Here is a 24,070-nt window from a genome sequence, read left to right as displayed (position 1 = left end):
CCCACCCCCATAGACACACAGCAGCTTCAGAGCTTCCTTGGACTAGCCTCATACTTTACATACCTGCCCTACCCTTTATCCTGGACACAGACGCCAGTAGTGTGGGGACGGTGCTGTGCTGGTTCAGGTGGGATTCAGTGGGGAGGAAAGAGTAGTGGCGTACCATAGCAGGACATTATCTAAATCTGAACGCTGCTACTGTGTCACTAGACAAAAGCTGCTTGCAGTAGTCCGGGCCATCCGTCACATCAAGTACTACCTGGGGGGCCTGCCCTTCACCGATCACTCAGCACTCCAGTGGCTCATGTCTTTCAGAGAGCCAGAGGGACAGGTCGCATGGAGGCTGGAGGAGCTGCAGGCGTACGACTTCAGATGCCCTCTCCCGCTGTCCCTGCACCAAACAGAAATGTCGCTACTGTGAGATAGTAAGTGAGAACTGCATGGAGGAGGAGAGATGCCGTGGGGGGTCTGTCAAAACTGGTAGCTGGTTACATGCTCCAAGCGGTTGATGCAGCAGAGTGGAGGCTGTGGCAAGGAGAGGACAGGGACTTGAAGCCTGTGTTGTGTTGGGTTAAGGTTGCAGCTACCTCACAAACCACCAAAGGGCTGTGGTCCACAATCGAGGCCCTGTGCCTCCAAGATGGTGTATTGCAGAGGGGATGGAAAGAGCCAGCGCGGGTGGTGCCCAGAGCCCTACAGGTAACAGTGCTCCATTCCGTACATGGGCCCCGAGGGACGGGTCATTTCGGGGTGACCAAAACCCTCCGGCTACTGCGCCAGGGATTTTATTGTCGGCAACACTTAAGGGATGTGACTGAGTTTTGCCGCCGCTGCGACAGCTGCACCGTTGAGAAGGGCCGCCCAGAAGGGCCCCTCGGACCGATCACATGCCAACCTACAACAGTTCCCAGTGCGGGGCCCAATGGAGAGGGTGGGGATCGATGTTCTGGGCCCATTTCCCCGTACCGAAAATGTCAACGGGTTCATTCTCACAGCCATGGATTACTTAAAAAAATGACCCAGAGGCGTCGTCGTGCTCATCGGGCTTGTCAAAGGCGCTCTGCCAGACCAGGAGGCAAAGACCATAGCAGATGCCCTAGTCCAAGGCATGTTCAGTCGGTTCGGGGCCCCAGAGACAATTCATACTGTCCAGAGCAGGAATTCGGAGTCCTGTGTGTTCGCTGCCATAAGTGACCGGTTAGGGTCACGCTGGGTGCGTTGGGGACTTGTGATGGTTGTTGGAATATGTTGTACGGTAGGCGGTTCCAAATCTCGCAAGGAGAGGGTCGTGCGTTCTGTGAGTGTGGAGAGAGGGTGCACATGTAGAGAAGGGTTGAGTGTGTTGTGTACGGTTTGATGTAAAATGATAAAAAAATTTCCTAATGGTAATGGGTCATCACGCTTACCCACATTTCATTTGACTTTCCATTAAACCATATAGGGTCATGTTATTTAGTCTCATAGTCAGTGCTGTGGCTTACGTGGAGGAGCTTGGGATGTCCTAACATAATGATCTTTGTTGAAATGTCAAACTTACACCTTTTGTGACATCTGCCGGTGGAGGCCACCACAGAGACTATATAACCAAGCGGCCGCCTGAGATCTTTCTTTTTCTCGCTCTCCCCTTCCTTTCTCTCTCTATCGCTCTCTCTCCCCCATCTCTCCCCTCTCTCCATCTCCATTTATTGCCTAATTTATTTATTTCAGATGCATATTTATTTATTTATTTTTGACTCAAATGGCATTCCATAGCCCAGAGCCTCGATCCGTGGGGGAAATTCCGCAACACAGCTTTTCGCGTGTGGAATCTCTCCATAGAAATAAATGGATTTCTAGTTTGTTCTTAACGCTTGCCGATTTTGGTGCGAAGCAAGCTTTTGTGTTTTGTGCCCTCAACTTGTCCAAGGTAGTGTGGTGACTGTTCGTGAATGATACCCAATATCAGGAACATTATGACCCATCCACTAAAGTTCCACTTCATAGGATGGTCACAGACTTAAAAACAAACAAACAGTTAAGAACAATACTTAAGTATCAAGTCATATGACTGGGTGAGGAGAACACAAAATATAGGCACATCTGTAAATTAAAAATAAAATTCATGAGCAGAGTGTTGTAGCAATAGTAAACTTTCTTTATTTGGTTTTAGGCGCATTGGAATGTGACCAAGGAACAAAAGGCAGAAGAATATAATACACAGAGATCAGTCTGGAGACAGAAGGTGACCAAGCAGTTTGTAAATAAGACGCATCAGCTCGGTCAGCCATGCTGGGAGCTACAATTGTAAGGTTTGGAACCACTGATATTATTAATAATAGTAATATTAGGCAATAAGAGTTTGGAAGAGTAGAAATATCTCTTGGCATTAACACTGGTATCGGCTTGCGTCATCAAAAAGATGCTAACGTTACTTTCATTAGTTTCAACAATTGCCTCAGACATTGACAGCTTGGTCCTAGAGTGTGGCTCCAGCTTGTTCACTGTATACCAGTCTACCACCTTCATACCTTGTTATTTTGGCCAAAGATCCCTGTTCACATTTTAAAGCTTTAGATCTTCAGTTGGCTGAAGACACTAATAAAAAAGGAAAGTGAAAACATTTTTTAAAACAAGTATGTTTCATTTCATTCATACTAGTAGCCAGTTTCTACCAACCCTATTTTATTAAATGTTTTTCTCTTTCAACTTTTAAAGGCAGTTACCGCAAAAGACCTTGAATGGTCTTTGGAACAAATAGGGTTCATCTGCTAGACACAAAACCCTACTTGCTGAAGAGTATTTCTAAAAGAACAAAAAACAAATTTACACCATCTTTACACACGAAAAATAAAATAAAACATTAAAAATGTGTTATTCTAATTCATTATTATATTATTATTATTGTCATTATCAATAATATCATAATATAATAATATTCATAGAACCATGAAAAATAATTACATTTGGCTAAGTTTACTTAAAGGGTCAAACTATGCAACAGGTTCTCCCAAACCAACCAACCAACACAAGTCATCATTTCAACATGTAAGAAATCTAGCTGAAACACTACACAGTTGACACTCCAAAAAAAAAAAAAATAAAGGGAAATTAAAGCCTATTTCATACTTTCCTATAGAACATTTTTGGTATGATATGTTTCAAACCTTTTGAGATCTTTAAGGAAAGGGGGGACCCCTCTGTCCACTGCTGTGCTTTGGAATAACCCTTTAACATTCGTCAACAATGAACATTGAGGGCAATAAAAGTTTGAAGACAACACATTCCTTGTTTTGGGAAATTTAAATCTCTGCGAATTATCTAGCAGCTGAATCTCTTTCAGCAGCTAAGTTCTTTGGTCGGCGAACAGAACAAACAGCGCTAATGCTAAATGCTAGGCTCCTCACAGCTATTGCCCTCAAGGCTCACAAACTGTTAGCCACTCGCACACATTTATCATACTCACACACGCTTACCATACTCGCACAAGCTTATTTATCATACTCACACGTTTATCATACTCACACACGCTTATCGTACTCGCGTGTTTATCATACTCTAACGGGCTTATCATGCACTCGCATATCATACTCACACACAGGTTTATCATACACACGTGTCGCTGTGCAATGCGAGGGAGGAGGTGCCATTGAAAGGTGAAAACTATCAGTGTCAACACATCTAGATATTCATCAGCGGGTATTCATTCAGCTAGGTATTTGGCAAGACTTCAACTACCTCTAAAGGGAACACATTCTTTTTTTTATCAACATAGAAAATCTATTTGAAAATAGAGGCTATTTTCATTGGTTACTCTGTGAAGTCGTTAACGGTAAAATGTGAACAGTCTGTGATAAAGGTATATATTTATATATAAAAATGTAGAAATTTAACATTGAAACTTACAAAAAAAAAAATTCGAATTTGCAATTGACATTTTTGGCTTAGTTTCAGTGAAAGCACTTTTCATGTTGACCATCCCTTTAAACTGGAATAATGTAAAATGTAAAATTATTATTTGTAAAATAATATTATGGAAAATAAAATTAATAGCTACATCTTTGGGTATTATTAAGCTTGGTTTTCTTGAAGACAACCTTTTAGGGTGATAAGCAGATAGGCTGACGAGGAATTAGCATATTCCTTAAACTCTGAAGAATCACATGAACGATCCCCACTTGGCTTGCCTTTAAAATCCTAAGATGTTTGTGCAGACTAAACAAGAGACATTTTCTTTAAAGTTGTAGATAACCAGACAAAGGAGCAACAGCGTTGGAAGCTCTACATGGCTGTTTTCTGTTCTTACATCTCAATATTATGACCTAAGGACCTAATGTTGCACGTATAAAATAAAAAAAAATCAACGCAGAACATGACAAATGTATCCTCAAAAAAAAATGATGAGATGAAACCAGGGCCCCAATTGGCAGAGAGACGGTAATGAGCCACAGATTCAGCAGGGCTTCAGCAGATAAGGCTTGGGTGTGTGGCCACTATGGGATGAGGTAAGCAAGCATGGGACAAGGCTGGTCAATGTTTTGCCCTCCACCATGATCCTCCATCACGGTCGGGTGGTGAAAGGCAGCCGGCGTGGCACACCGGCAACTGGCACAACTCAATGGAAGTAGCTGATGTGAGGTTAGGGTGTACATATTTTTGGGCTAAGGATGGTAGAAGCAGCATCACCAGGCTATCGCTGGCCTCGAAAATGGCTTGGAAGTTCTGGTCGGACTGAGGTAGCAATCTTTGGGATCGTGCAGCTTTTGGTCAAGTTGTTTTGTTGAGCGTAGGATGCAGGGGCTGTTTCTCAAAATCAACCTGTTTTGAGGCTAGTTTGGTGATAAGACAATCATTTTGCATGCAGTAAGGCTACTGTGTTTCATCAATATCTGGGTTGTCACTGACTGGTCAGTAGTTTCATAAGCCAGAAGACAGAAGTGTCTTTGGACAGATCATTCCTGCTTGTGTCAGGTCATATTTGGCATTATATCTGGCTTAATGGCTATAGTGCACAACTTCGCCATGTCGGTTTACCAGGGGAGTGTAATAAGAGAGAACATTTTGGTTATAAAAAGTACTCTCCCCTGGAAACAAACAAATCTTTTTTTTTTTTTGGTGGTGTACACAATGACAATCGCTACAACAACAAAAACAACAACCACCTAAGAGAACTGAGTAACACCGTCAAGGCGTCTCAAGGCTTTCATTTGGCGTGCACACGCACATGTGCACAGGCAACAAAGGCTATAAAGCTTTGGTTTGATGTCTGCATGTTGTGAGCGTGGGTGGGGCGTAGAGGTTAGGGGGGTGTGGGAGGTTAAGAGGTTTTTTGTTTTTCTATTTTTGAAGAGGGAAGTTTGAGCGTAGCAGGGGATTTTTCATTGGGGTTTTTTTTGGTTTAAAACTATGACCGACAACTACACTAGAGGGAGGATTATTGGATGGATGGAATATTAGGGTTTATTGGTGCCAGTTAACCAGTGCCCATGCCAGGCAAACCTGCCGACTGCTGCTCGATGAGGACTTGACATTGGCTCGGACTTGACAGACACGCTTCCTATAGCAGGATAGAGGGAATAGAGATGAGAGAAAGGACAGGGTTTATCATACAGGACAAATCATTGCTTAGTTCTGTGAGACATCTAAAACAGAACCTGGATTTATCTGAACCCTAAACATTGACTTGACAGAAAATAAATGACTTGAGACCCGACTTAGTCTTGGACTTGGAAGTTAAAGACTCGTGACTTGACTTGAGACATGATGAATGACTCCTCTTAATTTTATGTTTTCAGTTTAAATATAAAATATTTAAAATTTCAACGTTGTCAATGTTCATATTAGAAGTGTCAGTGTCACGTTACCCGGTATGCAAGCACACACTGGACATGGCATTGTCATGATTGCCAGGGGCCATTTCATTATTTAAATGAGGAGGCACAGGGTGGACCAAGAACCAGTCCGGGGGACCTGACTGGTTCTGACTGTTTTTATTTGAACTGGTCCACTGCGGTCTGCTGCCCGCGGAGCTGGTCCGCACTCTTGGGAACCTCTGCTCTAGTCCAATGGATAGCTTTTATAAAGTAATTTGTTTTTTGATTACATTTATTTCACTGAATATCAACAATTATGATAAATTCAATGTCATATTTTTTGAACAGGTTAGATAGATTGGCCAGTAATCATTATCAATCATTATTAGACAGATACTAATACCTTGACTTTTCTCTTTATAAAGGATACTGCAGGTATGACTGCAGTATCTTGGGGAACATTTTTTTTCCTTGACTTGGGACTTGACTTGCCTTAACTAAGGACATTGGCTCGACTTGACTTGACTTGACTTGCCCACTTGAGACTAACTTGTTACTTGGATTAGAGGGATTTGTCTAGAGGGACTTGTCTGCTATTAAGCAAGTTGCAAAACCAGGCATGTGTGATGCACAATTATATGTGATCTGATTTAAGCAAAAGGACATTTCATCTCTTCAATATTGCTACAGTATCTGTACTGGTTAAGGATAATTGCGGATGATTTGTAAGAGACTTTGGCATTTTTGGCTTCATAAAATCTGATCATGTTATTCTATACAACATTTTTGTTGGGCTGCCCCAACTAGTCAGTTCATTTCAGCGTAGTAGCATACCATGCATAATTGTGACCCACCGCACCAAAACCCACATTTTCACGGATTTCTAAAATTGCTAGTAAGTTGAAAAAACCTTTCTAGGAGGAAAATTTGATGTTTCCAGATTTGAGTTCCTCTGTGTTTTTTTTTTAATCTCTACGTATTTCCAAGCCGAGTTTGATTTATAAATAGTAGATAAATGTTAAACCGTAGAGTTAAATATTCCCATTACATTACATGGGGAAAAACAGTTCACTTACCGAGACGCTGAACAGCACTTAACAATGGCGATCAATGGTTTCCTTTAAAGCGAGAGTCAAGGTGAAGATCAGCGCGAATAAGAAGGGTGATCTCACTTTCGTAAACAAGACGCAGAGCCCTCAGAAAACTTTGGGGCTGATTATCTCAGAACACAGTTTGCCGCACCCTCGTCATTAACAAGCCATAGCTTTAAAATTATTTGCTTGATTCGCACAAGTGACACCTTGTTTTGAAGCTCTGGTTCTCCACTTTCAAATGGCATGAACAAAAAAAAGTGCGGTGGGTCACAATTACTTAACTGCATAAGCAGTACTACATGAAGTACTAGTGGGACTACCTGGCGCACCGGTTCCACCCTGAGTTCATTTGTCCCCTCTTTGGGCATGCTGTTGTGACCCAGATGCCCTGTGTCGTCCCTGGGCACAGACCAGCTTTCCCGACCTCCTTTGCTGCAAAACAAACTAGAGAGTGGTCCAAAAGTTATTGTTATGAGTAGCCACAATGTGACTTTACAAATTACTGACTTTGTAGAACAGCAACAGACTAGCCTATCTAAATTCTCAGTTCTCAAGTGTAGAAACTAGAATCAGCTCCTTGTCCTTGTGCACGCTTTGATTCAAGATTAAAAAGGTTATTTGTCACGTACATATACATACGCTCATACTATATATAGTTTGCACAGCAGTACTGAGTGTAGTAAAAATGTACCATATCAGTGCATAAAAACATAATACACTGCACTTACCTGCGGCGGTATCCAAACATGAGGAACAGGACACAGAAGATTATGCAGGCCATGCCGATGTGAATGCCGACAACGACGCCACCTAATGAGCCCTCTGCGTCTCTGCACTGACAGGCCGCTTTCCCACCTTGACAATTGACATTTGAGATACGATGAATGAGAACATATATTTTATGTCATATATTTTATGTCTAACTAGGTAGATATCAAGAGCTATTGCAAATATACTCTATAGCCACAAGCACAGACTGAGGTGCCAGGCTACCAGCCAGGCCAAAACAACAGCCCCAAATAATAGGGGCTGTTATTTAAAGTTATTCTGGGCAATCGGTAAGGTCAGAGCTCTTCATAAAGAACAATTGGCCACAATGCCCACACATGATCTTTCCTCGTTGGCCTCTAAAACAGGTTTTGGAACGCTTAGATAACTCCAGTGAATTAGACTGCTACGTGGTTTGGAAAAATTCAAATAAATTCATGCCAGAAAATCTAGAAAAAAAGATTGATAAACAACAATGATCTCTTTCGTGTGAAAAAATGGACGTGCCTTGAATCATAGCTTTGGACAAGTCTTCAAGTATCTCAATTAGCAATAACATATTCAAAATCAGTTGGATTAGATTAGATTAGATTGCACTAATTGTCATTGCAAGTACAAGTACTGAGGCAACGAAATGCATTTCTCTGCATTTTACCCATCCTAGTAACTGACATATCTAGGAGCAGTGGGCTGCCATATAGTGGCGCCCGGGGAGCAATTAGGGGTTTAAGTGTCTGGCTCAGGGACACATCAGCACGCTGCCAATATGTGGGAATATGTTTAATATAATAATAATAACAATAACAACAACAATAATAATAATAATAATAATAATAATAATAATAATAATAATAATAATAATAATAATACTGTAAATTAGAAAAAATGACAAATACAACATATACTGTATATGACAATAATACATTTCCTGGTTTTAAGAATACAATGTTTGGGGGTGCCGTTGTTTATGATGACTATAACTAATACTAATAATTTCTATATGATGAGAATATTATCAAGTAAAAGTTTTGTTTTCTTTCTTTTCAACACTATGATTTTTGCAGTGTCTATGGCTGTACATGTAGATGTTTAATGTTTTTCTCCTTTTAGCCCTTACCGGCGGTTTGGGCGCTGGTGCCATCCTCTGCCAGGGACACTAGCCTCTTGGAGCAGTCGCTTTCACCGTTGCCATTGTAAGCCACTAGTTTAACCTCATACACTAACCCAGGTTCTAAAAGAGACATAAGAAAATGTGTTGTCAGAGGACAGAACAAGAAAGAGATGGCACAATTAGCCAATCCAAACAGTAAGCAGCAAAATTCTTATCACTAGCAGTTTTTCTGTTGTCATAACCATCCATTGAAATTGCAATTAATACCAATGAATTATGAACAGACAGTCTCACTTCCTATTATACTGCATTGCCAATGATCCAACAAAATAGAGAATACACACTCACACATCGACACACACACACACACACACACACACACACACTTACCAAGACGAGAGATCGTGTGGGCATTGATGTGGCATGGGAGCTGGATTGGCCCTTGAAACTGACCATGTGGGACCCTGCGGTAGGACAGCCTGAAGCCCTCCACCTTCCCAGCCTTACTGGGAAGCTCCCAGAGGACCTGCACTGCAGTTGAGTTCACTACCTTGGTGAAGAAGGCTGGAGGGGTGGGCACTGGTAATTTGAGAAAGCGTACAGTAAATAAGGATTAGACAAATGGGGACAGTAACTCAGGAGGTAGAGCGGATCATCAAGAAACCTGAAGGTTGCCGGTTCGATCGCCAGCTCCTCCTGCTAGCACTTAACCCCTTATTGCTCCAGATGGCTGCGTCCATCAGTGTGTGAATAATTGTAAGTCGTTTCGGACAAAAGAGTGTGCTAAATGATGATGTAACAAATGAAGAAAAATATTGGTAGAATGTATATCTAATTTATTAAGTGGGGAAAAAAGGCTCCATCATGAACACTTTGCATGTTGTGTATTTATGCTTGAGCTTCTTACCGCCCCCCAGAGTTGTGGCCACGATAGTGTCGGAGTGCTGGCTGGCCCCCATTGTGGAGTAGGCCTTGAGGTAGATGGTGTAGGTAGTGGCTGGCTCCAAGTTAGTGAAGTCGTGTCGAAAGGTGGTCTTGCTCACCGCTTCCTGTAATTCTTGGCTGTCTGGCTCTGAAAGACAGTTAATTTAAACAGCCAGTCAATTTATCCTTAATATTGTTATCTTCATCACATGTAAACTGTTGGGTTACGACAATGACCCTTTAGGCTGTGGATTACTGCAATGTGTAAAACAGCTGAATGATAGAACAACAGATTGGCAGTGTGCTTGGCACTGCACTGAAAGTGAACTGCACCAACAACTGCTCATGAACTCAGACTCCTGTTTTACACCGACTTACCGCCGATCTTGCGGATGTGCAGGACATAGCCAATAATGCCGTCCGTGATCTCTGGGGCGGGCTGAGTCCAGGCCACCTGCAGTGCGCTGTTCGTCAGGGCGCTCGCTGTCAGGCCCTGCGGGGACGCGGGCACGTCCTTTGCTTGGGTAACGGCCAGCCTGGCGCTGGCTTGGTTGGTACCGGCGCTGTTGTCAGCGATGCACTGGTAGATGGCCTCGTCTTCTGAGGTGATGCGGGTCACGGCCAGGGTGCTGGAGGTAGAGCACAGCGTCTGTGTTGTCACTCATCGAAATACACCATTATAATAGTGTATGGCAATAATCCTGAAAATCCATGTCTCAAAAGAAACTAGTTATATGACCTGATCTGTTCTTTCTATGCAGTGGTATTAGGAGACAGCAGTTATCAATACTGTTACTTTTGTCCAGTTTGATTTGTTTAAGAATCTGGCTAGAATTATTTACGCAATAGATGACAGGTGAGAGACAGCCTAAAGGTTGCTCATGGGTGAATTTGTCATCAGTGGGTTCATACCGATGCATGCATTTACACAGTTGAGTTGCTGCCATGCTAGAACAGGATGGAAAGTCAATTGCGTGCCTTAATTGGAGTAGCTCATGGGAAACATAAATTATTGTTTCCTTTTTTTTAATACCTTCAGAGAGAGGAAAAATCTGGCAACATGTTTAGTGACATATGTGGTTAAATGATCCAGAGAGAATTTCAATCATATACTCTTAGATGGCGTGAATTTATTTTGTGATAACCCAGAAGGCAGGTCAGTGCAAATAAGGTGCTGCACACCAGTGCTCCCTTGTGGTGGTGACTGGGCGGTGCTGACAAAAGGTGTTAACGTTGCTTCTAAATTGCACACAAATTAAAGGTAAACTGAAACTGAAAATGGTTCTTCAGAGTCAGAGACAATTGGTGCCACACAGCTTTTTTTTACAGCTTATATTTAAATTATATTTATATTTGCAGACCGGGGCATCCAGCACAGAATTTAAGCTTTGCTCAATGTGGGTTGCATTATTAAAATCAAGTCCTCAATACAGTGATATAAAGAAAATGGTATACAGTAAATAACACACTATTAGAACAACAACTGTGTTTGTAGCACTGCCGCCTACCTGTTGTTGTTAGTCAGCTTGACGTTGTCTCCAGGTATCAGCACCTTTCCATTTTTCAGCCAGGTCAGGTGAGGTTCTGGGACCCCCTGGGCCACACAGGTGAACACAGCACTGCCCCCTGCTGGCTTTGAGACAGACTGCGGCCACTGCAGGAACTCGGGAGGGGCTGGAGAGAAAGAGCACATGGAGAGATGTGAGATCTAATAATAATAATAATAATAATAATAATAATAACCACAATTGCCATAGACAGTTTTCACAACTTTTCTCATATTATCCCTGGAGGATATTTCAACACACACATGCACACCCAAAAGCCAGTCTCCCTGCCTGCCCCGGGCCAGATGCAGGGGTGACCGTTCCACTTGACGCCCTGCTCAATATTTGGCAAACAATGGACATGCATATATATGTGGGGATACAACCATTGCTCCCTGCACCCAGGAGGCCCTCTTCCTCAGCATCTCATTAATCTCTTGACCCTGACACCATCTCTAACCCCATACACCCCTCAATCATCCCCACACCCCCTTTTTCCTCACCCCTACCCAGCAGAGGGTTTGGGGAGGGAGGGTGCAAGGGTGAGAACCAGAGAAGTGTGTGAGAGAGTGAGGGTGTCAGCCGTTTCAAGGAGCAGTAGATCAATGGCAGATTGGATTTTTTTGGCATCTCTAAGCCTCAAACAAACCGTATAGATCCTTTTATGTGACATCATCAATGGCGGAAATTTGTAGAGCTGTGACAAGTAGGTGTTTTTTTTTATGAACTAGCTTTCGGGCAGCAAGAGGTATGTCTTGATATCATCTGAGTCAATTGTAACATGGCTTGAAATAGAAAAGAAAATTACATCCAGCTTAGCACAACTTTGAGACTTCTTGTCCGTTTTTGTCTCCAGACCACCACAAAGCAAGCTGCCAGGATACTTAAATTGTATGTCTGAGTGATCATTACATTTGACAGGCAGAATAGCTGTCCACCCCTTCATCTGTTCGACTGTGCTGTCGACGATCTAAACTGTCAAGCTTCCGCAGTTGACCATTCATCAGCGGATCCATACCCTCCATCGATCAGCTATTCTCGAAGTCACACACCTGACCTTGAGTTATATTTCTAATTGGATCTGAAACCTTTGTTTTGCATGCTTGTTCGGGGTACGTGGAGTGTGTGGATTTTTCAGCTATGTAGATTTAAAAAAAACATGTGAATTTATCACTAAAACCTGATTAAAACTAAAAACAAAAATATATATCAGTCATTTATTGAATCTGATCTAAACTGAATGGTTTTCCAAATGGGTTCTATGCTGGAAGATCCATTATTTGTGCTCCTTCCTTTTTTATTATGTAGCCCTCAAAAAGTTCCTTGATGGTCTTTTTCAATAACATTCATTTAGACCAGTGGTTGTCAACTGGTGAATCCCAATCCAAATCTGGGTCATGGGTCCATTTCGAATGGACCGCAGGTAAATACGTCCACTTTGTCAAAGCAAAGCAAATCAGTGGTTTCGGAACTCAAGAAATTGATCTGTTTTTTCACACTTTGTGTGTTTTGTGTTTTTAACATTAAGTTTGAATTCTGACTTAATGACTATGGGCAATTCTGGATCTTGACACTGGAGCCGGTTCAGACTGGTGATATAGACAATATGCAGAACAGTGTTCAAAGTGCATACTCCCTGTGATCTTACAACCTTTGAAACATTTTTCAAAAGGAGACTCAACGTTATTCTTTTTTTAAGGGCTAAAATTTTGGACCACCTTTAAGTGCAGTGAGGAGCTGCAGCAGAGCGGTACATTTCTCAATATTAAAGCGTTCAGCGAGGTTGTGCTATAAACTTATACTTCTACTACTAATACCTATAAATGATGGGAACCAATGATTTTAACAAGGCCCAGCTCGAAAAATGGTGAAGCAGACTGAAATAAAGGAAACAAAATGCAGGTGTTAAAAATACATGAAGAACGGGAAACACGTGTTTCCACCCAAAACAGAAAAGCATCCTCGCCGTTCTCAAAAAGGGAATGCCTACTAGATGATCTGAAAAAATATTTAGAAATTCCCCGTAATTTTGTGGAAAATGCATTTAATGAACTACACAAATAAAAGGTGGCGTTAGACAGAATAACCCGAAACCAAACGGTCTCCCCTTTCCTGGTTGTTGCAGGGGAGGATGGGGTCCACCTCACCCGTCTTACTCCCTTTGGGATATCATCAATCTTCCAAATCCCCTTTGTATCGCATCCACGCCGCCTCACTGCCCCCCGCCCCCCAACTCCCCCATCCACGCTCCGCCCTTTTCTACTCATTTCAATGACATTGACCGTTTCGACGGAAAGCTCCAGCCTCACCAGCCTCCCCTCGGGTCAAGATCAGAGGTCAGGTGTCGTAGGTCTTGGAGGTCATTCCTTTAACCCCAGACACCCACATCCCGCCCCTACATTGACCACCTTGCAGACGCCTGCCCCTTACTTTGTTTCTATCTGTCTTCTAGAAGTCAATTAGGTTTCAGAAAAGTTGATCATTGCTGGTTGTAAAACAGCTGCTCATCAATATGATAGTTAAATCGTTTGAGAACTTGGCTGAAATGGAACTACTCTTTTGCAAGATGGGGAAATTAGTACTTGAAGATTAAACTTTTTCCTATCAGAGATTCACAATGTCTTTAAAAGGCTACGTTGAATTCAAGCAATGTTGAAAAATTAAGGTAAAATAAGACTTTTAGAGAGAGTTTTAGAGCTGCAAGATCGTCACCAACCACCATCGAAGATTTTAACTGTATAAAACTGCATAAAAAAAAGAAAAACTTAATTGTATTGACACAGAAAAAGTCAATTAAGAGATATTAAGCAACACTGTGGGTGTTGGCTTAAACCTACCAGCCCAAGCCAAACACTAAGCTCTTTGTTCTTTGGTATCCCCGAAACAAGAGGAATCAATAAATTAATGAATATATTAAAGATCGGCTGTATCCCTTGACTCTCTTGCCAGAAGCATTGCCAATCCACTTGTGAAAGACTGATAGGGTGATGGTATTGATTGATCTGATTAAAGAGTCTTGCAGAATATAGACAAATGGACGGACGGGTGGATAAATGGAAGTGTGAAAGAAAAAAGAGTGAAAGAAAAAAAAGAGGCTTGGGTTTGAAGTTCAAGTAAATGAGGCATCATATAATTGGGCGATATCGACAGGGTTTTGGATCAGCTTGACTTTTTTTTCATCAGTGTGTATTTGGCTACGAAAAGTGATTCAAACACCTGGTGCAGGGGGATAAAGTGACATAATGACATGAATACAAAGGCATCAAACTCACCGTTTAATTATTGTTGGGAGATGCTACGCATTTATTTGATAAAACTAGATTGAAAATATTGAAGACACGGATAGAAATACATTTGCAAATGTAACACTTATCAATTAGGATTTCACTACCATCTGTATCACATGCTTTTAACACTCAGCTTGCAAATTTTCCCTTCTCTAACTAACTAACCCTCAATCAAATGCCCCCTGAGCACCGAGCCTCAGCTCGGAGAACCAGTGTCCTCTTCAGTGTCAACTCACACACTTCCCACTTAAAGATGAAATTCTGTTGGTAGATGAGCAACCCAAAAATGATATCAGGGGAAACATTAAAATAGAGCTTAAAGATGTAGTTTTTCCTTTTAAATAAGTGGGAATACAGAGAAGAATCTCTGTAACAAGTTTTTTTTCTTCTTCTTGTTTTAAAAGATGTTATCAAGTCAATAAAGAGTGGCGCAGGAATGAGTCCTGAAACCTGGAAATGAGGCTGGATTTCTGCACTCCCGGTTCCCCTGTCTCAAAGTAGTTTTTTTTTTTACCACACTCACGAATTTTGAAGCTTTTACGTGTCTTAAAAAAGGCGGTTGCTGACAAGTGGCTGAATGAGACTACAGAAGTTGTCGGGGTCATTAAACGTCATCATGCCGAACACAGAAAGTCATCTACTCACTAGTCCTTCTTTGCAGCCTCTAGTTGTGTTTATACTCACACTCTTGCAAAATATTGTAACTCAAGACTTTCCAGAAGTAGTTTGTAGAAGAGGTAAGCGTGCAAAACCAAATTCCAGGTTGGAAGCTTAGGGTTGGTGACGTTGAAGTCATGCGTGTTGTAGTTCCTTTATAGCCTAACGTTTTACTTCTGGCGATTACATTTACGCTTCAAAAATCACAAGTGGTGTTCATTTGTGAAGATTATCTTGCTCAACAAAACGTGTAAGTATCATAAACTTTTGTTTGCCACACAGCTTATTTTCTGCAATAATCCAATGGAAAAATCCTGTTGGCTTTTGGTCGAGGGAACCAGGGTGATGCCAACTTCTTGGTTGGCCGACAAAAATACCTCATCCCTGCAGCACTCTATAGTGTTACAGTGTATTATGCATTTTTGCAATTAAAAATAGATCTCAGCAGCAACCATTACCAAAAAAAGTCAGTTGACATGATTGCAGTCACTCATGTCAGTTGGGTATCTTCTGCCTGACCTCAGCAGCGACTGTCGCAGGGAGGAGGTGTAGTGTGTAATAACTAAATAATGTAAAGCAATCCGTGTCTGTTTATGGTCTGGCTGTTTATGTCCTCTATTATTGCCCTCCTTGCGTTTACGGCCAGTGCAATGACCCTTCATGGGGCCAGGGCGGTAATGAGCTAGCCCTCAAGACAGCCAATTAAATTGAGGCTAATGACAGGAGATATATGAGGAGCGCACAGACGTTTCCGGGGTGATGGATGAGCCCCTGTCATCGCAAATGCACGGACACAAGCTCTCTCTCACACACACACACACACACACACACACACACACACACACACACACACACACACACACACACACACACACACACACACACACACAAAATTATGAAACAAGGGGCCGGAAGGCGAGAGTGAGGGCGTGTGTGTAATGTCACCGTAAACGGACACAGAACCCCAACCCCCCACTCTCCGAGGAGAGAGTGAGCACACGCTCATGACAGGAAGTATCGTTGATCATCAATTGAGGACTGTATCGGATATTAGATGGCCAAATCCAACCTCCACAAGATGTTGAATAGTTCTCTTATTTAATTTTAAAAGGAAAACGCAATGAAAGCTAAAAAATTTAAATGACAGGAACAAACGACTCACCTTGCACCACCAGCCTTCCGAGCGCCGTGCGCCTCATCCTGGTGCCGGGACGGTTGGCGGCACAGACGTAGACACCGGAGTGCTGCAGGGTCACGTCGGATATCATCAGGTTTCCCGTCCCCAGAACCTGGATGCCCTCCACCCCGATGGATCGTCCGTCTGGGTTGGTCAGAAAAAAGAGTATATATGAGCTATGACGTATCGTGACAGAAGTCCCCTACACAAAATATAATTGATATAATGTGTTAAAACCAATTGCTAGCATCGCCTTTGCTCAGCTAGACTCACCATAAGAAGTATACTAAACTAGCTGTTGTCTCCTGTAGTAATGGGATTGTTTGGCACACATACTGGTATCTGACATATATACAGTATATAGATAAGAGTTTGCTGTAACAAGTGACCATTTCCATTTCAATCCTATTCTAGATCTAGAAAGTGCTGGTCTGCACATACAGTATGCCCTGCCGGTCAAGGCTAAAATGCACTCACATCTCTCCAATATTCTGGTTGTGTCTTTAATGTTCAACTTCTGAATCACAAATTTAAACATTTAAATCTACTGTACTGGCCACTTTCTAGTCACAACACATTTTTGTGGGAGTCATATACCTAGCCTGCTCCAGGAGACAATGGGCCTTGGGTTGCCTGTGGCAATGCATTCCAAGATGGCCGTCTGATGGACATTAATGGTTATATTTTGGGGTCCTGACAAGATGACAGGCTCTTTGTAGGTCCTGGGAACACCACCTGAGGAGAGACAAAGAAGTGTGAGAAGAGGGCGACAGCAAGATGAGCCTGTGAAAGTCCTATATAAACTTCTGGGGGAGCCTGCTGGCACAGAGGCATTAGTATTGCTACATACGTGACATTGTTAAATATCGCTCATGGCTTTTAACACACTCAACCTCTTTTCACTCTGATGTTGTTTTATGTACTACATTTGAATAGTGATCCATTTAAAATGCCTTATTGTTAAAATCGGAAGTAGAATTACCAACTAGAATCTACTTTAACTAAGGCAGGTCCATTAAAAGGTCCATTAAAGCCCCTTTCCCACATCGAGTCCGTGAAATGGATAAAAATACCCAAAGAAAAGGCAGTAGGTTGTCATTCACACATTGGCCTCCTTTACGCAAAAGTTCCGTATGGAGGCTGTTCCTACATTAGATGACTATTACGGATACAGGGGGTAGGGTAATGGGGAATGGATAATGGGTTAGGGTTAGTACTTTATGTCCAGTGTAGATGTGATCGTTTGGACAATCCATCGGCAACAAACGTACACTCTTTTCCTGGCTCTCAGAGACCTGTCTCCACCAAGACTGGTCAGATTCTCGTTTTTGCAGCATGTGTGCTGTGTTCTGTCACGGTTCGGATCGGACTCGACATTTTCCCCCGAAAACAAATAACTGGTGAAATATTTGTATGAAATAATAATAATACATTTGTAAAAACCCACTATTTGTGCTTTGCCAGTATTTGGATTCGGCTCCACCCCTACTTTAGGTGCTTGTCCCGGCAATGTTACTGCTTCCATTCCCACACGCATCCATTCACAGCCGTACCGGCATTTTCCCAGAAATTATTCTCGGTCGAGAGTGGGCACATTTACTGAACGACTTTTATGGAGCATCGGCTCCTTTCGGCAATATGGAACATTGCCAGTGGATTATGGCTTTCAGTGCCAATGGGAAAGGGGCTTAAGAAAGATACATTTTGTAATACTTTAATAAACATGATACACAAGATATGTGAAGAAAAACAGTCTAGGGATTAAGTGCCACAAGGACGTGTGTTCTGTTGTGTAGATTACCTGTCACGTTGAGCATAGCCTCGTGGCTATACCGTGTGTTGGCGATGTTGGTGGCCACGCATCGATAGATCCCGGCATCGCCTCTCCGTACACCTGTCACCTGGAGAATCCCCATGGGTAGCAGGGTATACCTTTTGGCACAACGAGACACGTTGACAACATGAGGGATTTTGTCAACAGATGGTTGCTCAACTTTTGGCAGCCTGTTTAGTGTTCCTCGAGAAGTAGGGGTATATGACCCTGTTTAGACCTACAATCTTGTACTTTTGGAAACGTTCTCACGTTCTCTACAGCTGGGTTGCGATTTTGGATCATCAAGTTGAATTTTTTCTCAGACTGTTTAGGTTTTTTAAATGCTTATTGTCTGAAGGAATGCACCAAAAATAACTTTGACAAATTCCTTGTACATGTAAGTGCACCTGGCGGAATAAACTCATTCTGATTATGATACTGATTGTGAGAATTTAATGGTGGTAAGTCATTACAAATGAATACGCACTTTTTTAGCAGGGTTGCCAGTTCTGCTAAAAAAATGACCATAAAATGACTATTAAGCCCATTTTTAGGGTTAAGGTTAGGGTTAGGGTTAATCATCTAACACCTTTTAGGGTTAGATGATTGAATGGTTCTATCAATACTTTCGAGCAGTCAGAAATATCTATTCTATTAATGCACACCCACTCCCAATTATTGTGGTCATGGGATGAACCCTTGTTCACACAATGACAGGGAATGTATCCTCAATGCATCTTGGGCGACTGCGATATGCACACATTTTAATGTCAAAGTAATAGCGCATATTTTAAATTGTGTGCATGCATACTGTACAGTAAGAATAAGTACTGCGGGTGTGTGTCTGAAGTTACCTGGTTTCGGAGGTGCTGAGCGACATGCGTCCTCTCTCCCAGGAGATGTTGGCTTCAGGTATCCCCTTAATCTGACACTGGAAGCGAGCCACACCTCCCTCATCCACTGACATAGACTCTGGGTGGATGTGGAATTTGGGGAGTGCTGAAGAAGAGGACAAACATGAGTCAAACATCAGTCCAACATTTGGGCTTGCTAAAATTGTCTCTATAAGGTTTGCTTTTTGTTATTCAACCTCATTGAAGATCAGTCATTTAAAAGAGGATAATATTCAATTTTTTAATCCAATTTTTAAATTCTAGATGTTTATTTTCCAAAGCCACCAACAACCCAATTCATATTTGTGGTCATGAAGCCCACAAACCAGTATCTAAAATATCAATCCAGTCTATAATGTCTATAATAAAGTTGCTAATTTCTTTAAAAATGGCATTCTACATTTTTCTTAAGACTTGTGACTCTCGTGTCTTGTCTTTTTTTTAATTAAAAAATACTAAATGATCAAAGTTGAATGTAGACGTAAAATGCAGTTTCATCTGTTCAACTACACTACATGTGCTAACTGTGCATTGTATGAAGAAATAAATAAAGAGGGCATTGTTCACTTTGGTCCACGATGGCCTCTCATGACCAAACACACACCCACCCACACACACACACACACACACACACACACACACACACACACACACACACACAGGTTTCATTAGAACATGGTCATTGCAATAATCAATACAACTGTATACTAATGCAGGGGTCTGCAATTGGGGGAAACATTGCTATGGTAACTCACTGCGTTGGTGGAAGACCACCTAGTGATAAGCAATAATTCTCCAGAATTACCCATAAACCCCTGGTTTCATTGGGTCATGGGGGATCGGTGAGGGTATAGAACAGGGAATAGAAGCTTGTAAACTTAATCACATGAGTGTGTGTGGGTGTGGATGTTTATTTACGGATATCTGTGGATGTAGCGATACACATTTGGACATGTCACGTAATCCACTACATATATATATATATATATATATATATATTTATTTATTATGAGATTTATGTAATAAAAAGATGGAAAGGTAAGTTTTAGGGATCGTCCACACCACAGTCCATGTGCAAACAAATTTGAGGACAGTTCAATTACAAAACACACACAGACGGAAATATAAAGGGGGTCCTGCTTGTCAGGTATAGGGCGGCAGTGTTCACTGCATGAGACGTCATTTATCACAGAAACTATGGGGTGTTGTGACATAGAGATGAGGCCACATGCAGAGAGCCTTTGTTGTCCGATCAAAAGCTATTCTCCCGCTTAAGATGTTTTTCTCTTTCTACCTACAATTTTTTTAAGTGCCTGAGGGAGTAACTACACAGTTGTATCATTCTTTATGGAAGTATCGTAGGACTGTTTATCCAAACATATCTAATATTGATGATGTGGGGTCATTGTGATGCTGTATGTCCAAGGCTTTTTAAAACAATCATTATTGAATATGCATAATCATTACTTTACATAATCATCATCATTACTGAATATACATATTATATAAAAAAACACTGTAAATTGGAATAAATATTACCCCTAAAATATATAGTATTTTTATATCTGATAAATCTAGATATGAATAATTAAGATATGTTTTTCATATAAATTGCTCTAATTTTGCCTCTGATCTCCAGAAACATTACCCCAAAATAAGAATTTTGGACAAATCACCATTTGATCCACCCTCATCAGTTATGCGAGTTAAGAATAATGAAAGATGTCATTTTTTATCTTATTTGAGTGGTGACTGACGAATTCAAACAATTAATTTATATGGCGATTTGCGCCCTTTAGGTGGTTGCGCGGGGCCGTGTTGTGATCGAAACAGACGCAGCTGAGGCAGCACTGCGTTGCAGGCAGGCACACTTACAGGCTAGCTGGACCTTGGCCTTGCGGCTGACCAGCATTCCGTAGCGACTTTGGGCGGCGCAGTCGTACTCTCCCACATCCGGGTCGCTCCCGTCGCGTCGCTTCTGAAAGCTGTTAATGAGGAGGGTTCCATTTTCCAGCACTTGCACCCGCTGGCTGGTGGGCACGGTCACGCCGTTCCTGCGCCACGTGATCATGACGGGTCCCTCACCCTGGACCCGGCAGTCCAGCATGAGCGGCCGCTCTCTGACCGCGATGACGTCACTTGGCTCCAGGACGAAGGAGAGCTCCGAGGCACCGCATCTTGCTGCAAAAGAGAGGGGAGACTGCGGTTAGCACTTGGTACAGGATTGGGTTGAATGTGTGAAGTGAAGTGTGAAGCTTTGAGATCTGCTGATCTGCTTGTTTGGAAGTTTTATCCATTTGTATAATCCAAAGGAATAATCAAAGTAGGTTCATTTGATTAGAAACAAGGTCTCATAACTGTATGAGATAACTTTGGTCACTTTGCTAAGTGTAATTTAGAGATATATGGATATAATCTCTCCAGGGCTTATTGTGAGCTATAGTGCGTTTCTTCTAAACAAATCCTTTCACCTTTGGATTTGAAACAAAACAGCAATCCCTTTATTTTTTATATTAATGTTATTATTCTATAACATTGGATTCAGTTGGATTCTCTTTTATTTTGATACATATTTTCCCAACTAGTCCACTGTGTATAAGCTGCCTTCATTCTCTTAATGAAAAAGACTAAAGTTGAATGTGGGTTCAGATAATAAAAGGTCCTCCCCAGTATTTAAAGTCAACCACTTGTTAATAAGAAGAAGAGAGCCCAGAGGAAGAACTACTGAGTTACATAATGTGAGCAAAAACATGGCCAAACTTTCACTTTTTGATATTGGAAATATCAAAATATCTGCCTTTTAGCTCCGAAAAACTTTCACTTGACACAGTAAAGCGAGATTTGATTGATAGCTTGGTGGATCCATCCACAATGAAGCCTGAATGCCAGACGGCCTTCCAACCTAGAGATGTGGAGAACAATACCCAAACGAGAGGAAGGGGGTGGAGGGGTCGCTGGTGTCACTTGCTGGGGTCAAGTTTAGAAAGATTCTATTGAGCCAGTGGCGAATGGTGACAAAGGTATTAGGCCTTTGCTTACCAACACCCTGCCCCCAGTAAATTAGCTAGCATGGCCAGCCTCGCTCTTAGGAGCGCCATATGCCCCTTCTTATGCATCCCCTTCGCCCCGCCCCATCGCCTGCCTTCTTTTCATTCCTAGTTTCGAGGTGACTTTCCCATGCCATTGGATGGATCAGCGCTGTGAACGGTTCCATCTCCACGTTGACCTTGACGACACCCCAGTCCCTACCATTGTCTTCCATCTTTTCGGGGTGAATATCACCAGAATCTAAGCGCCCCGCCACAACCCCTCAAAAATAGCCATCGTGTCCCTCCCAGCTGTTGAGCAGGAACACAAGGGAAGCCGGCGGGGGGTCACGCTCACTTTCTACCCTTGAACTTGCACAGATGCAGGTCCTGAGACGGCAGCCCTTGTTGCCTGGCTTTTTTACTGATACCCAGACACAAGATTACCTCCCAAACAGCATCTGGCCGACACTGGCTGAACTTGGCTTTGAATTCATTGCAGTAGGCTGATGCCTTTCTTTCCTTAGCAGACAAAAATGCGACACTCAAATTTCTATTTTTGTTTTTCGTGAGCATTATCAAATGATGATTATCTTTGTCAGTATGCTTTGAATGGCTTATTTTCCAACTTGAATCTCTCCCTTTCAGTTTTTGTTCTTTAGTAAAATGCCTCGAAATGCCTAGAATGAGCAGCTTCTACCAATCTTCATATAGGTGCTTTACTATAAATCTTTTATACAAATCTATAAACAGAGCTATTAGATATTATATGAGTAGACCCTGTTTGTCCAAACTAGATTTTCGCATTGATTTAGGAACGGTTGCTTTTGTATATTCATTCATCTTTTTCTCAACAGAACATTCCAGTCCCCAAACTACTACAGAATTATTGACCCTGTGCCTCTTTTTTAAATGAGTTCCCACTGGAAGGACACCTGAAAAATGGCTTGGACTTGAATATGTATATGACATTTTAACATGGCTGCAAAACTATGCAAATCTCTTGCCATATTTAGAGCACAATTCAGACCTAACTGAAAAGACACATGGCTTTTCTCCTCACTTACTTACTGAGATAGGAGTTTGTCATTTGTCACTTCACATCAGCACCTGCCCTTTCTAATGAATGAGATAGTGGGGCTCAGAATTCAGCTGTGTCTGGTTGAACTGATGGAGCCCCCCTCCCGCACGCGCACACACACACACACACACACACACACACACACACACACACACACACACAAACACACACTCTCTCTCTCTCTCTCTATCTCTCAACCATCGCTTATCCCTAAGGGGTGCAAATTACATTCTAGTTTCCCAAGGGACAACTACAGCATGCATCACATGTTATAGTCAGAATTATCGAACACATGGCGCTGCAGTGTGCATGGTCTAAGACTAAACTCAGTCTCTGCTAATATAAGAGTGTGCACTGTACGTGTGATGGAAGGAGTAGAGGGTGACACACACACACACACACACACACACACACACACACACACACACACACACGGTGAAATCTATAATAAGAGGACTGACATAAACAAGGTTGAGTCACACAAGAGCACTTTACAGTTATAAATTCACAATACATATCTCAGCGAGGTTGAAATTCATCTTTTAAAGAAGGATCAATGCAGGATTTTATGATGGGAAACAATTCAGTTCTTGCAACTTCATGCGATGTGAGAAGTATAAACAATGGAGCAAAGAGTGGAAGAAAAAGCTGAAATTAGATTTTTTTGGGGGGGCGGGGGGGCTGTTCTGTCCTGAGACCCCAATGGATGCAACGCTAGTGTGGTTGTAACCCTGACCCTCTCAGGGGTCATGGGAGAGTTTGGAAACGGGGGGGGGGGGTTGCAGCTTGTGTACACCCCCCCTTTCAAAGCCTCATCCTTACTTTTCTGGAGCCATTGTTTGCCAGGCTGCTGGCCTTAAACTTCACAGCCCATTGTGACGGCCATCCCAGCTCTCCTCAAAA

The 24,070-nt window shown here is 42.2% G+C and overlaps 1 protein-coding gene across 1 annotated transcript; it reads right to left on the bottom strand.

Annotated features, from left to right (window-relative positions):
- Positions 1–471: 471 nt before the first annotated feature.
- On the bottom strand, positions 472–21,230 carry LOC307246277 (immunoglobulin superfamily DCC subclass member 3-like; the record flags this gene model as incomplete). The annotated part of the gene is made up of 13 exons (XM_080022164.1): positions 20,936–21,230; positions 19,022–19,166; positions 18,156–18,286; positions 16,952–17,089; positions 16,340–16,498; positions 11,195–11,360; positions 10,065–10,315; positions 9,670–9,834; positions 9,153–9,341; positions 8,769–8,882; positions 7,612–7,738; positions 7,204–7,327; positions 472–525 (listed from the first exon to the last, which is right to left on the bottom strand). Exons 1-13 carry the CDS (start codon positions 21,165–21,167, stop codon positions 472–474), a joined length of 1,995 nt encoding a protein of 664 aa, XP_079878290.1. The 5' UTR covers positions 21,168–21,230.
- Between the last annotated feature and the right edge of the window lie 2,840 nt (positions 21,231–24,070).

The sequence above is a fragment of the Zeus faber genome, assembly GCF_960531495.2.
Source record: "Zeus faber genome assembly, chromosome: 1".
NCBI classification, from domain to species: Eukaryota; Metazoa; Chordata; class Actinopteri; order Zeiformes; family Zeidae; genus Zeus; species Zeus faber.
Note: the sequence above shows the minus strand (reverse complement) of the source record. Positions and strands in the feature narration are given on the sequence as shown.